This window comes from Loxodonta africana, chromosome 1 (genome assembly GCF_030014295.1).
Source record: "Loxodonta africana isolate mLoxAfr1 chromosome 1, mLoxAfr1.hap2, whole genome shotgun sequence".
Taxonomy (NCBI): Eukaryota; Metazoa; Chordata; class Mammalia; order Proboscidea; family Elephantidae; genus Loxodonta; species Loxodonta africana.
This window is the reverse complement of record NC_087342.1, coordinates 20,300,407-20,314,945: the sequence shown is the minus strand read 5'-3', so window position 1 is coordinate 20,314,945 and position 14,539 is coordinate 20,300,407. Positions and strand designations below refer to the sequence as shown.

The window sequence follows — 14,539 nt, the reverse complement described above, 5'->3', positions numbered from 1 at the left end:
ATTATGGTGGTTGCAAACTGGTGGGTCACTTTTTTAGTTTGTTTCTATTTTTAAAAGAAATGCATATTCATTATGGAAAATGGGTGAAATACTGAAATGTAAAAAATATATAATTTCTATATACACACAGAGAGCAAGATAAAAATACACGCATTCATGTACAGCACATTTATTTATGAATTTCCTCTTTCCAAATGATTATGTGGATTTTATTTGGGGGGACACATATGTATTTATATCTTTCTTCAGTTTTTTTTTTTCAGTTTGTTTTGCCTAATTATAAAATATATCCTACTGTAATTGAAAAAGTTTATCAAGTACCAAAAAGCCTTTCAAAGGATGAATTTCATAAACATATCTCTGACAAAGTTCTGCATATATTCTTTTTCATATTGCCCCTTTCTTATTCATACTAAGACCTCTAAGAAATTCCATCATTTTTTTTATTTCTTCCTGTCCTGCTTTTATTTATTTATTTTAATCATTTTTATTTTGGCTACTTGACCTTTAAGCCGTAACAGCCTCTGAGCATCAACTTTTTTTTTTTTAATTTTATTTATTTTGTTGCTGTTGTTGAGAATACACATAAGAAAACATACAACCAGTTCAACAGTTTCTACACATACCATTTAGTGACACTGATCACATTCTTTGAGTTGTGCCGTCATTCTCACCCTCCTTTTCTGACTTGTTCCTCCTCCATTAACGTAAACTCACTGCCCCCTGAGGCTCCTATCTAATCTTTCGGGTTGCTGTTGTGCATTTGATCCTGTACTGATAGATCTTAAAAGAGCATAATGTTCAAGGCAGACATTTTTTATTAGTTTAAGGTAAACTATCCCTTAGTTTTAAGAACACTTCAGGAGCTACTTTTGGTCTAAGGTTTAAGGGTATCTCAGGGCAATAATTTCAGGGGTTCATCTAACTTTCATGGCTCCAGGAAATCTGGAGCCCATGAGAATTTGGAATTCTGTTCTGCACTTTCCCCCTTTTGATCAGGGTTCTGCTATAGCATCTGAGCAAAATGCTGCCCTGCTTTTAAAAAGCAACATGGCTGTAGTGTTTTCCCAGGGGCTCTCTCCTGACTATTTTCCTTGGTTTGGGAAGAGTTTCTATCTGGGTCCACATTACCGTTCTCTGGTCTGGTGGGACGTAGTTGGCAATGAACTAGAACTACAGCAGTTGTTTGAGCCCAGGGGCTTCTTTTGAAATAAAAGATGTCTATGCTGTGAATTTTAAAGGAAAAGGAATTACAGGAGGAGATACTTTTTAATTGGGGAGTATATTTAACTGTGTCCACAGTAAAAAAATAAATAAATAAATAAAACAACTTACTACTACAAGAATACACAGAATTCCTTTACGGTGGACTCTAATCACTTGCAAGACTCTTCCGATCTTATGGGTGGGCTAAATACATTGTTGTTGCTAGTTGCCCTCAAATCGATTCCAACTATATATACATATACAGACTTTTTTTCCCCTTGATACATGCTCTCTTGTGTTCTACCCTTGCTATATAACATTAGCTTTTTTAATTTTTTTTTTTTTTTAAACCCTGTTTGGGGAAATTCATGGTGTGAGAATGGGAAAACCACTCTGGCATTAAACTAGATGATCTCAACGTATTTCAGGTGTGTTCTTCAGTCTATCGTTCACTGATTTTTTTGTTTGTTTAATGGCAAAACACCATTTCTTCATTAAAGTATAATGTTTATTTAGCCTTTTCCCAACAATGGAGTTTTGGGGCTTCGTCTTTGTTTTTGGTCTATTCTAAACAGTTTTATGAGAACCTCATACAAATAAATCAGTTTAAAAAATAATTTCCTTAGGGCAGTGTTTCTCAAAGGATGTTCCTGGATCATCTGTAACAGAGTCACTTGAGGAGCTTGTTAAAGAACCCCAGCCCCTGCCCAGACCTTGGAACTCACCAGGGGTGGAACCTAGAAACCTATATTCGAACGGGGAGCACAAATACCAAAGCTTTACGATATACATGGTCCACAAAGTAGGACTGGCGCGTCAGAAGGTAAAAATCTATTGAATGACTCTTTTCGCGCATGCCCAGGTTGTTCTTGGGAAAGATCGTGGCTGGCAGCAGCAGCAGCAGCAGCAACAGTGTATGAGGGTTCTTGTTCTAGTTGTGGGTTTAGGAAATCTCTCAGACATGCATTGGAGACACTCCAAGCGCTAAGGCACCTGGAGGAGGAGAAGCAGAAGGATGAAGGGACAGCAAGTCTAGAGCAGACGTGAGATGGAGGGGCTAGACTCAGAGGCAGGGTTCCAGTTGAGGAATAACGGGATATCCACAGTGACCTGCAGGATATGAAGACACTTCTGAATACACCGTTTCCAGTACACCGGTGGCCCCGTCCTAACTACTGTGCCTCATGAGCGTGTGCTCAGTGCTTTTGTTAAAGAAAAAAAAAAAAAAAAGGTAAAATATTTTAACATTATGCCTGGAAAACATGTTTGGTATCAAACCTAATGAAGAAACCTAAAACTAAACAGTTAAAATTGGCTGCCTCAAAAAAAAAAAAAAAAAAAGCTGCTGAGAAGCGGGACTGTTGAGGGCGGAGAGCAGGAAAAGGGTAATGTTTATCCTCGTAAACCTTTCTGTATAATTATCTTTTCTAAACCACACACCTGCACTATTTTTTTTTTTTATTTTATTGTGCTTTGGGTGAAAGTTTACAGCTTGTTACTTTCTTGTTAAAAAATTTACACACATATATTACACATATTATTTTGTAACATCTACTGCAAACCCCACCATGTGACAGCACTCTCCCTCTTTCACCCCCAGGTCCTCTTTGTCTGAAAGGTGGGCCTTGGGAGTGGCTGCAGTTCCCAGTTGGCTGAGTGTCGGGGAGTCATGTCTCGGGGTTCCTCCAGCTGTATCTGCAATATTTTTACCTCAACAAATACCTGTAATGCATTTAAAAACAAAGAAGAGAACGGTCTACAGTACACCAAAGAGGCTGTTGCGCTACGAACCGTAAAAAAAAACCGTAAAAAACCGCCTTAAGAAAACAACCCTTGAGAAACGGAGACTACCGGGAGGCCACGTGCAGCTTCCGGGAAACCCGGAAGTAACGGCGGCGAATCGGCCTTCCCCGAGGGGTTGGAGGCGGTGAGCGCGACTCGCGCTGCTCGCGAGAGGACAGCTGAGAAGTGCGCATGCGCTCAGCTGCCCTGTGCTTCCCGGAAGTACCTGGACGGTGGAGGTTAAGGTAGTGGAGCGCTGTGGCTTCTCTGAGAGCTGGGGTTTAATTCTCAGCAGTTTGGACGGCGGGGTTCCCCTGCGGCTCTAGGAGGCTACTTAATACCCCGCCGGGACGACCTAGGATGACTCTGGGTATTGAAAAGGGTGTGGTGTCAGTGACCGCGGAGAGGGACCAAGCCCGCTGCCATCACCGCTGAGGACGAGGGACGAGCCGCCAATACTGGCAGCTCATGGAAAGTTTCCAACGGAATTATGTTGAGTTCGCCAAGCGACAGACTAATTGAAGAAGTTAGCGCGCTGTTTAATGAAGTGTCCCGCTCAAAAGCAGCCCTGGATGCTCGGTGCCTTGTTCGGCTTTCAGAGTTAAAGAAAAAACAAACGTACTCTGAATCATTGGATCTAGCACCATTCCTTGAATTTCTTCTCTAAGACGGCCCTTCTAACCTGATGGCCTTTGGAATTATACCCGGCAGGCATGTGCAGACTTCTTGAGGAGACATCTTCCTCAACTTTGCACTCCGTCTTGGGTTCTTTCAAGACAGAACCTCCTTTGCCAAAGCATCGACTGTAAAATCAAGTCGAAGAAAGTAGGGCTGTACTTGCATAATTGGAAAATGTGAAAGAGGATGATCAAGAAGGCACAGAAAAAGACGTGGAGAGGATATCCGAAGTGTTGGAGAATTATTTTGAGACATTCCTAAGACCCCACTGTCCTTTTCCCTTAGTGATTGACCCAGATTCTCTCTTGCACAGTAGAAAATATTTTTCATGCCCTTCTCTGTCCGAGATGGTTTAGCAAGGAATGAGGCTTGGCCAAAATAAACTGCCAGTAAAAAAGCCTGTCAGTATTAATGAACGAAGTGAGGGAAGTGGCCAGGATCACCAACTTTGGAAACGTTGAGTCGATTCCAACTCATAGTGACCCTGTAGGACAAAGAACTGCCCCTTAGGGTTTCCAAGGAGCACCTGGTAGATTTGAACTGCTGACTTTTCGGTTAGCAACCATAGCACTTAACCACTGTGCCACCAGGGTTTCCTCAGAACTGGAGGGAATCTGCAACATTTTAAAATGTCTAATGCTATGGTCTCTTCCTGTCACAGCAAGTTGGGTTCTTAGTCAAAAGTGATTTTTATATTTTCTAAAATGTCTTAAATGGATAGCAAAATCCAAATAAAGAACTGTGTATTATATAGTGAAAACTATTTTCAAGGTACATCTTAAGTTTGTCCTAATATAATCTCTCTTGAGAGTTTATAAAGATGTCACAGAAGCAGAAATTCACTGGCATAGTCATAAAAGGGAAACAAGAAAAGAAATCTGGCCTTTCATTTTACAGATGAGACTAACCCAAAAAGGCAAATAACTTGACAGAGATCACACTGAGTTCAGTGGCAGACCTGGGAGCTGGACCTTGGCCCAGTGCCTCCTTACAGAGGGTCTCATACCCCACTGAAACAATCATGATGGGCGTGTGTCATGAGATGATGCTCGTAAATCTCGTTAGCATTCTGAAGTACCCAAACAGGCTTTTAAGGAAATGTTATTGATCAGAGCTCTCCTTAAATGATACAGACTTCTTTAGGAGACGGGGAAATCCCTTTCTGTGGAAAAGCTTAAGGACTGGATAATCACTTATTGGAGTTAACAAGGGGATTCAAACCTCTGGTGTCCCTTCCATTTAATGATCTTATGTGAATGGCCACTTCTGTCAGGATCCAACCATCTTTGGGTCTGATTCTTTGAATTGGTCACTATCTTTTAGTGTAAATGTGGCAATACTGTGAATAAGTAGAGGGAAGAAGAAAACTAATCTCTGAAGTCTACCTTGAGTTGAATATTTTGTTATGTACTTTCATATGTATCACATAGTTTCACAGTAAGTTTTCTAGGTATTATTCTTAGTTTGCCTCAGGATTTCAGAAAGGTTAGGTAACATACCCCAAACCAGGAAGATAAAAGGAAGCACAACCAAGACTATATTGTACCATCTTATCTCCAGATGAGTGCTCCCCAGGCCCTTCCCAGAATAGGTGACCCCTTGCACTGCTCAGTGGATCATCCAGGGCTAGTCACTCCTATTGCCCTCCCAGCCTGATTAACAGCTAAAGCTGAAACAGGCCCAGGGCAAGGACTCCTACTAGGAGAAAGGCATCCTGGTTGATAGCTCTTCACAAAGGCTCCAGAGTTCCAGAGCTTTGCCTATGGCCTGATTCTAATTAAACAATGAGGTCAAACTTTGCTCCCCAAACCCCCAGTTTGATGATCCACTCTGGATGAAGAGACTTGGGACTCAGCTTTGAGACAAGCTGGGACCGGGAGAATAGGAACTGGTTGGTGAAGGGAGGAGGCTGGAAGGATGGAATCTAAGGAGGCAGTATCTAGGACTCAAGTAGTTGTGCTGCTCAAAGTCAGCAAGATGGTCTTGTGTGAATGGCTATTCTTATCAGGATCCAACAAATGCAGTGTCCCAGGGAGCTTGTTCCATCCTCCCCTTGAGGGAGGCAGATGTGTCAAAGGTTAACTCCAGAGATGTCAATCCATGCCTTCTGCTTTCCTAAAGGTGGGATGAGCCCTCCCGCCCTGATGTTGCCTTTCAATACCCTTTAGATTAAACATACCCTGTCCCCATGTTCATTCTGAACCCATGACTGTACTTCTACTTCCTGAAAAACTGTGGCCACAGGGGTGAAGAACTCATCTATCAGCTGTGGCCTACCTGAGACAAGTCAGTCTCCTTCTAGTCCAGTTCTTCTACAGCTACGTTGGCCACAGAGTTAAGCACCAACTCCCTAGCCTCCACAGCCTGGCTCTTTGCCTCTCCTCCATCCCCTACAGCACCACCCTCTCCAGCCACATCAGATTCTTCCTTCCCTGGCTAGATTCCACCCTTCTCTGCCTCCAACCCTCTAAGCCATTTTATCTATTAGAATGCCCTTCTCCTTCCTCTGGCCCAGCCAAATCTTCCTCTTCCCTCGAAGTACAGCTTCGATGATTAAGATCACAGAACCAAGTTGACTTAGGATACTTCCTTTTACAGGACAACCAGGGACCAAAGCAGTTGGCAGTCCCTTCTTCATGCTACTGGGACTTGCGCTCCCCTTAGGAGAAAGTAGGCAGCTACAGCTGAGTCACACAGGCTGATGTGGGCCAGCTAGAACCAGAACTGTGTTTCTTTTTCCCAATTCTCCTTGTGGCTGACTTCTATGACTTTGCTGGGATTTAGACTTATTACTGTGCTCCACAGTGAGATACTTTAATTCATTCAATAAAGATTTAATCACTCCAGTGTTTCTTCTCACCTTAGCCCCATTCCCTCCACCCTTCCCCTCACCCATGGTCACACTATCAAAATAACAATCCTAAAATGGGGATGCTGTGCTTGAACTTAACCTCCCACCATATCTCTTACCCTCTGCATGCTTTCAGTTACCTTCTGAAGCATACAGTACCCTTCACCTGCAAACCCTATCCCAGCACACACCCCAGGCAGATTGGAGAAAGTCCTGGTACCTAGAGCAATTGGCCTGCTTACCCTTGCAACACCAGTGACCTCAGAAACCCTTGGTTGATCAAAGCAGTCCTAACTACAACTTCCAGTAGAGGGTTGCTGGGTACATGCCCAGGCCCCAGCACAAGGACCTACCCCTCTCATCTCTTCAATTAGCCAGGTTTTGTGGAATGGGGCTTTGCTGAGATACACACTAGATTTGCTAGATGAACTCATGCCTGGCACAAGCAGGTATTCAGGATATGCTTCAGTCTACAGAGAAAAAAGGAAAAGAGGGTCCAGTGTCCTTGAGATGAAGATTTATCTTTACAATGCAAGAGTGGTCTGTGAACTTCAGAATCTTCAGAACAAATTTAGTATATCCAGGTCTGTCCACAGGACCCAGAGTCTTGGCTCTGCTTTGAGCCATGATGCAGACCAGCCAAGCTCAGTGAGAGCTCTTCGTTCCTTACTCTCCTGAGAAGCCCTTCCAGCAGCTTAAATTCCTGCTACAGTGCCACTGCAGGTTGCTCCCTGCTCCGTTCCTGACAAATGCCTGACCTTGAGCTCTGTGCTGATGGGCTGGCTCCAGAAGGTGTTAATCATCAGAGGTCAAGTCCACTGGCTCATGGAGCCCCTATGGACCTGGGATCTGGGCATCTCCATGTTGTCTTTGTTCCTTTCAAGGTTAACATCTTCAGGGTCCCACTGTGAAGAAAAGACAAACAGTACCTTCATAGAATGGACCTTTCCCATGTCTTACAATCCCCACCCCCAAACAACAGCTTCAATCCTGGCTCTTTTGGCCCAGGTACAGACATGGACAAACAGGTAAAGACAGGTTAACTAGGCCTATGTTTCTAGGACATAAGGAGGCAACTGTAACTTTAAATTCAAAGAATTAATGAAGAGCCACATGGAGCAGACCAGCCCCACTTTCCTTCCTACCCTGTTTTCCCACTGTTCCCTGCCTCCACCAAGTCCTTCTCTAGTGGGACTGAGTCATGTTCCTTTTATCCTGAGAAGTCCCTCCTCTCTGCCTAACTCACTCCTGGAAAAGATTAGGCAAACTCAACTGTTCTTTATGGCTCAGACAAGTGCCTCTTCCTCTAGGAAGCCTCCCTTGATTGCTTTATCCTGCTGAGTTCTCACCCTGCTTCTTTGTACTACCTATGCCATGCCTCTGCAGCTGAGCACAGACAGCTCAGGCCTTTCTCTGGGTGTCTTCCTTGTCTACTGACGTGCTGAAAACCAGATGTAATTGTGCACTATTATAGATCAGTAAGTAAGCACAAGTAATCCCATGTATATCTTGCTTATTGGCTAATCCATCCCTGTTGGGCAGACATGTCAAAAATGAACACTGAAAACCTAATTCAGAGTTGTGGTCAGTGCCAGTGAATATTTCATTGCTGTGACTCAGATGAGTGTGAAAAATCAAAATTTGTAGGGATAAGAGTAGAAAGTTAAAAAATGTGGGCACATGAGCACTGATGAAGCTGTTTGCAGAATCTTCCTATTGTTCCAATACGGCCGGTGAGAGAGAACTTTACCTGCGGTCAAGGGGATCCTTCGTGTTTCCTTTGGAATTCCAGCCATGGAGGCAAGTGAGGATTGGGCTCAAGTCTCCTTCTGCCACTAGCTTACACTGCAACCTTTCAATCCCTTGGGCCTCAGTTTCCCCATGTGTAAGTTGTGGCACTGGATCAGCAACTAGGTAGTAAGTTGCTTCCATTTCTGAGTTTCTATGACTGATGATTCTGAGTTACAAGGTCACATCTGACAATATCGAAAGATCCAGGAAACAATGAGCAAAAGCTGTGTAAGATATGTCAACCTGGGCCACAACAGAAGGATCTGTCTGGGCAAGAAAACAGACCTGGGCGTGGACATGTACTCCAAGATCCGCTTCACCAGCTGCTCAAACTTAAGCTGAATGAAACAGTCCAGTCATTAGAGGTCCCAGATAAGGTCTTCAGGGCTCCCTGGGCCACCGACCAGTAACACCCACACCATGTCAGTTATAAAACACAAATTCTGAACCCAAAACAAACTCAATTTACTGATAACTGAGTTCTGCTACTAAATTGATAGCAATTTACTGATAACTGAGTTCTACTACTTGGTGAATAAAAAATGCATCTGTTTAAAAGGCTGCCTCATCCCCAGTGAGCCTGCAGGCCAGGAAATGAGCTGATTTGGTCCAGCAGCTCAGCGGCCCCCTGTACCTGTTCCGGGCTGTGCCAGCCAGTTCTGGGGCTAACTTCTCATCTGCTTGTCGTGGCTGATCTTGCTGGACACCTCTCACCAAATTCCTTCCTGACATTATCAAAGATTCCAAGTAAGAAGGCTGGTCTGGCCCCTCAGCCTACGTGACTCAACTTGCCCAGTGGCAAAACTAGGGGCCTGTTTTGTTCTCTGAGGACAGACAGTGTGCGTTTTGAGGAATGCTGTTTCGAAGCTGAAGGTGGCATTCTAGATCACAATTCTAGGACGGTGCCCTGGACCAACCACACTAGAAGCACCCAGGCTGCTCCCTAGAAAGGCCGATGCCAGGAGCCCCCCCTAGCCCCTATCTGTGGGTGGGAACCTAAGGTTTGGCATTTTAACAGGCTCCTAGGACGACTCCTGTTGTTGCTGGTTGTTGCCATGGAGTTGGCTCTGACTCATGGCGACCTTGTGTGTAACAGAACGAAGCATGCCATCCTAATGATCAGTGTGATTCCTCGATATCCTGATGTTTGAGAACCACTGCTCTAGCTCCCCACGTGGCTGCCTAAGAGTGATCCTTCTAGTCCTACCCAATTCAGCTGCTTGCAAACAGAAACACCTGCCACCCTAATCAAGCAAGCTATTTGAAGTGGTTTACGCTTCACAAAACATTTTAAATCTCTTTGTTCCGAATCCCCAGAATAATGTGTTTTAAAACTTCATGTGAAGTTATTAAAAGCATTGCTGGCGTCCAGACATAAAGACAACTGGAGAAAAGACGATCTACTCTTTTATCAGAAACAATCCTGGGAGATGACAGCCATAGGTTGTCATAAAATGCGCTCATCTGTCACTTGGAGGCAAGGGCAGCAGGGAGACAGCAGCCAGCTGCCCAGGGCCACAGAACAACAATGTGTGGGAATGCTGATTTCAGCAACTACTGCAGCCCCTCCCAGCACTGCTACCATTACTGGCCCTGCAGTTATTCAGCCTGTTCATAACTTTTGTTCTAAACCATGTCTCTTCTTTGGGTTATGCATCTTCTCTGAATCCCGACTTGATGACTGGGCTTATCTGAACACCCCCAAAGCAGAAAGAATTCTAACTTGAGAGAGCTCTGAAAAGTCCACTGACCCTCAGGCTTCCCTCTTGTTTTTACATTCTTTTTATCTAAAATAATTAGCATGGGTCAAGCCATCCCCAAAAACAAACCTATTGCCTTCAAGTCAATTCCAACTAATAGAGACCCTACAGGACAGAGTAGAACTGCCCCATAGAGTTTCCAAGGAGTGCCTAGTGAATTCAAACTACCAACCTTTTGGTTAGCAGCTGTAGCTCTTAACCACTATGCCACCACTCAGGGGTTCTAATAAAAAGAGGAACTGACTCTCCTCCTTCCTCTGTTACTCCAGGCAAACAGAGGCCAGCTGTTGTGCCTTAGATGGCTGTTTGCAAGCTTTTAAGAGCCCAGGCACTACACAATAAACTAAGGAGGTAGAACAGAAGCACTAAATATTAGGTCAGTTAACTGAGATGTCCCATGAAACCTTGACCCTGAACCTCCAAACCAAGGAACCAAATCTCATGAGGTGTTTGGTTGTATATAAGCAGTCTCAACAGCTGCTCTTTTTTTTTTTTTTTTGGCATTTTTGTAAAAATATCTGTCACATGACTTTCGCCAATTCAACTTTTTACAGATGTACAACTTAATGACAGCAATTACACTAATTGGCTGTGCAGCGCTACCCTTAATCAATGTGATTAACAGAAAAACCAGGAGGAAATGGAATGTGTGGCTGATTTCCTGCCTTCTTTGCCATGTGACCAGAAGAACTGGGTGGTGCCTGGCTACCATTACTGAACATTTTAATCAAATATTCCATAGAAGAATCCTGATCAAAAGGGGGAAAAATGAGGAACAGAATTCAAATTCTCATGGAATCTAGACTTTCTGGAGCCATGGAGGCTGGATGAATCCCCAAAACTACTGCCCTGAGTTAATTTTTAAACCTTAAACCAAATATATGCCCTGAAATCTTCTTGAAACAAAAAAAATAGTTTAGCTTAATTAGTAAAGAATGTCTGCCTTGAGCATGATGGTCTTTGAAAATCTATCTATATGGGATCAAACTGACAACAGCAATTTGAAAGACTGGATAGGAAACTTGGGGGCAGTGAGTTTACGTACATCTACAGCTCAGAGAAGGAAGGCGAGAATGGTCGCACAACCCAAAGAATGTAATCAATGTCACTGAATTGTACAGGTGGAAGCTGTTGAATTGGTGTATGTCCTGTTGTGTATATTCTCAACAACAATAACAAAAAATAAATTAAAAAAAAAAAAGCATGCAATATGAAACCAGTATTTCAAAAGGTAAAACAGCCCAGTCATCTCCAAAGATCTCTATTGCTTCTCAAGGTCTTGAACAAGTCACAATAAAAGATTCCAAACAAACAAACAAAGGAAAAAAGGAACGGGAATCAAGCCACAGGAAGTCTCTCTTGGAACAGAGAGACATCATGATGGTCCATACCTGCTCTGAGTTTAGGGCCTCCCAATACTTCTGCTGCAGAATAAAAACAGAGATGGAAAAATCGTTGGACAGATTTTTATCACCATCGGGGAGCACAGCAGAGCTCAGTGCCAGCCAGTTAGCCAGGAGACAGGCCCTGAGATGTTATTGTGTGGCTCTGGAATGGCTGACCTCAGCAGGCAGGCAGGTAGGCAGGCAGGTAGCAGTTAGATGATGAAAAGGCAATTATGATAATTATGACGGGCTGCAGGTCCTTGGGAAAATTACAATCTATACGCATTTTAAAATAACTATTATTTTTTATTATTAGGAGTGTTATGGATTGAATTATGTCTCCCAAAAATATGTGTTGTAAATCCTACCCTCTATGCCTGCGGTTATAATCCTCTTGGGAATGGGTTGTCTTGGTCATGTTAATGAGGCGGGATTAGGGTAGAGTGTGTCATAAGTCAGTCTCTTTTGAGATATAAAAGAGATTAAAACAAGCAAGCAAAATAAGCAGATATGGGGGAAGAGAGACACCAAGCCACAGGGAGATCCCAGGAGCAAAAGCTCAAAAAGACAAGGACCTTCCTCCAGAGCTGACAGAGAAAGAATTCCCCTAGAGCTAGCACTCTGAATTTAGACTTCTAGCCTCCTAACTATGAGAAAATAAATTTCTTTTTGCTAAAGCCACTCATTTGTGGTATTTCTGTTAAACAGCACTAGATAACCAAGGCAAGAAGTAATAATAATACATCTCCCATTTAATAACCAAATGGCTGACATGACTAAACTCAAATCCATAAAACTAAGGACGAGAGATGCAAAAAAATTCTCACCTTGCCAATATGCTACCAGCCAAGATTTAAGATCTATTCTGAAGTACAGCACTGTCAGTGATAGGATAATAGCCATATGCCCACAAGGTAGACTGGTTAATACAACTATTATTCAAATTTATGTACCAACCACTAATGCCAAAGATGAACAGATTGAAGATTTTTTTTTTTTTTACCAACCTCTGCAGTTTAAAATCGATGGAACATGAAATCAAGATGCACTGATAATTACAGGTTATTGGAATGTGAAAGTGGGAAACGAAGAAGAAGGATCACTAGTTGGAAAATACGGCCTCGGTGAATGGAAGCGATGCCAATGATCGCATGGTAGAACTTTGCAAGACCAATGACCTATTCATTGGAAATACCTTTTTTCAACAACACAAAGGACAACTATACACATGGACCTCACCAGATGGAATACACAGGAATCACATAGACTACATCTGTGGCAATAGATGGTGGAGAAGCTCAATGTCATCAGTCGGAATGAGGCCAGAGGCTGACTGTGAAAAAAAACAGACCGTCAATTGCTCATATGCAAGTTCAAGTTGAAGCCGAAGAAAATTAAAACAAGTCCATGAAAGCCAAAATATGACCTTGCATATATCCCACCTGAATTTGGAGATAGTCTCGAGAATAGATTTGACCCATTGAACACTAATGACCAAGGACATCGTATATGAAGAAATTAAAATGTCATTAAAGAGACAGGAAAGAAAGAAAAGACCAAAATGGATGTCAGAAGAGACTCTGAAACTTGCTGTTGAATGTCGAGTAGGTAAAGCAAAAGAAAGAAATGATGAAGTCAAAGAGCTGAACAGAAGATTTCAAAGGGTGGCGGGAGAAGACAAAGTATTATAATGACATGTGCAAAGACCTGGAGTTAGAAAACCAAAAGAGAAGAACATGCTTGGCATTACTCAAGCAGGAAGAACTGAAGAAAAAATTCAAGCCTCGAGTTGCAATTTCGAAGGATTTTATAGGCAAAATATTGAATGACACAAGAAGCATCAAAAGAAGATGGAAGGAATACACAGAGTCATTGTACCAAAAAGAATTGGTCAACATTCAACCATTTCAGAAGGCAGCATATGATGAAGAGCCAATGGTACCGAAGGAAGAAGTCCAAGCTGTGTTAAAGGCATTTGGCGAAAAACAAGGTTGCAGGAATTGATGGAATACCAATTGAGATGTTTCAACAAATGGATGCAGCACTTGAGGTGCTCACTTGTCTGTGCCAAGAAATTTGGACGACAGCTACCTGGTGGTAAACTGTCTGAAAGAGGTCCGTATTCATGCCCATTTCAAAGAAAAGCAATCCATCAGAACGTGGAAAATATTGAACAATATCAATATCACACGCAAGTAAAATTTTGCTGAAAACCCAACCCAGTGCCGTCGAGGCGATTCTGACTCATAAATTAAAAAAGAAATTTTGCTGAAGATCATTCAAAAATGATGGTAGCACTACATCGACAGGGAACTGCCTGAAATTCAAGCTGGATTCAGAAGGGGATGTGGAAGGAAGGATATCATTGCTAACGTTAGATGGATCCTGGCTGAAAACACAGAATACCAGAAAGATGTTTACCTGTGTTTTATTGACTATGCAAAGGCATTCAACTCTGTGGATCATAACAGAGTATGGATAACATTTTGAAGAATGGGAATTCCAGAACACTTAATTGTGCTCATGTGTAAATTTACATAGACCTAGAGGCAGTCGTTTGAACAGAATAAGGGGATACTTCATGGTTTAAAATCACGAAAGTTGTGCGCCAGAGCTGTATCCTTTCACCATACTTATTCAATCTGTACGCTGAGCAAATAATCCAAGAAACTGGACTACATGAAGAAGACCACAGCATCAAAATTGGAGGAACTCATTAAACAACCTGCAATATGCAGATGACACAACCTTACTTAAAGTAAAGAGGACTTGAAGCACTTACTGATGAAGATCTGAGACCAGAGCCTTCAATATTAATTATCCCTCAACATAGGGAAAACAAAAATCCTCACAACTGGACCAATAAGCAACATCAGGATAAATGGAGAAAGATTGAAGTTGTCAAGGATTTCATTTTACTTGGATCCACAATCAACACCCATGGAAGCGGCAGTCAAGAAATGAAAAGATGCATTGCATTGGGCAAATCTGCTACAAAAGACCTCTTTAAAGTGTTAAAAAGCAAAGATGTCACCTTGAAGACTAAGGTGCGCCTGACCCAAGCCATGGTGTTTTCAGTCGCCTCA

At 42.7% G+C, this 14,539-nt stretch overlaps 1 protein-coding gene across 1 annotated transcript in view; it reads right to left on the bottom strand.

The window, feature by feature from the left end:
* Nucleotides 1–7,019: 7,019 nt before the first annotated feature.
* TMEM44 (transmembrane protein 44) overlaps nucleotides 7,020–14,539 on the bottom strand; it is a 44,468-nt gene continuing 36,948 nt past the window's right edge. Inside the window, 3 exon segments of the mRNA XM_010592868.3 lie at nucleotides 7,020–7,344; nucleotides 7,347–7,422; nucleotides 11,460–11,492. Coding sequence (XP_010591170.3) covers nucleotides 7,313–7,344; nucleotides 7,347–7,422; nucleotides 11,460–11,492 — 141 coding nt within the window. The 3' untranslated portion in view covers nucleotides 7,020–7,312.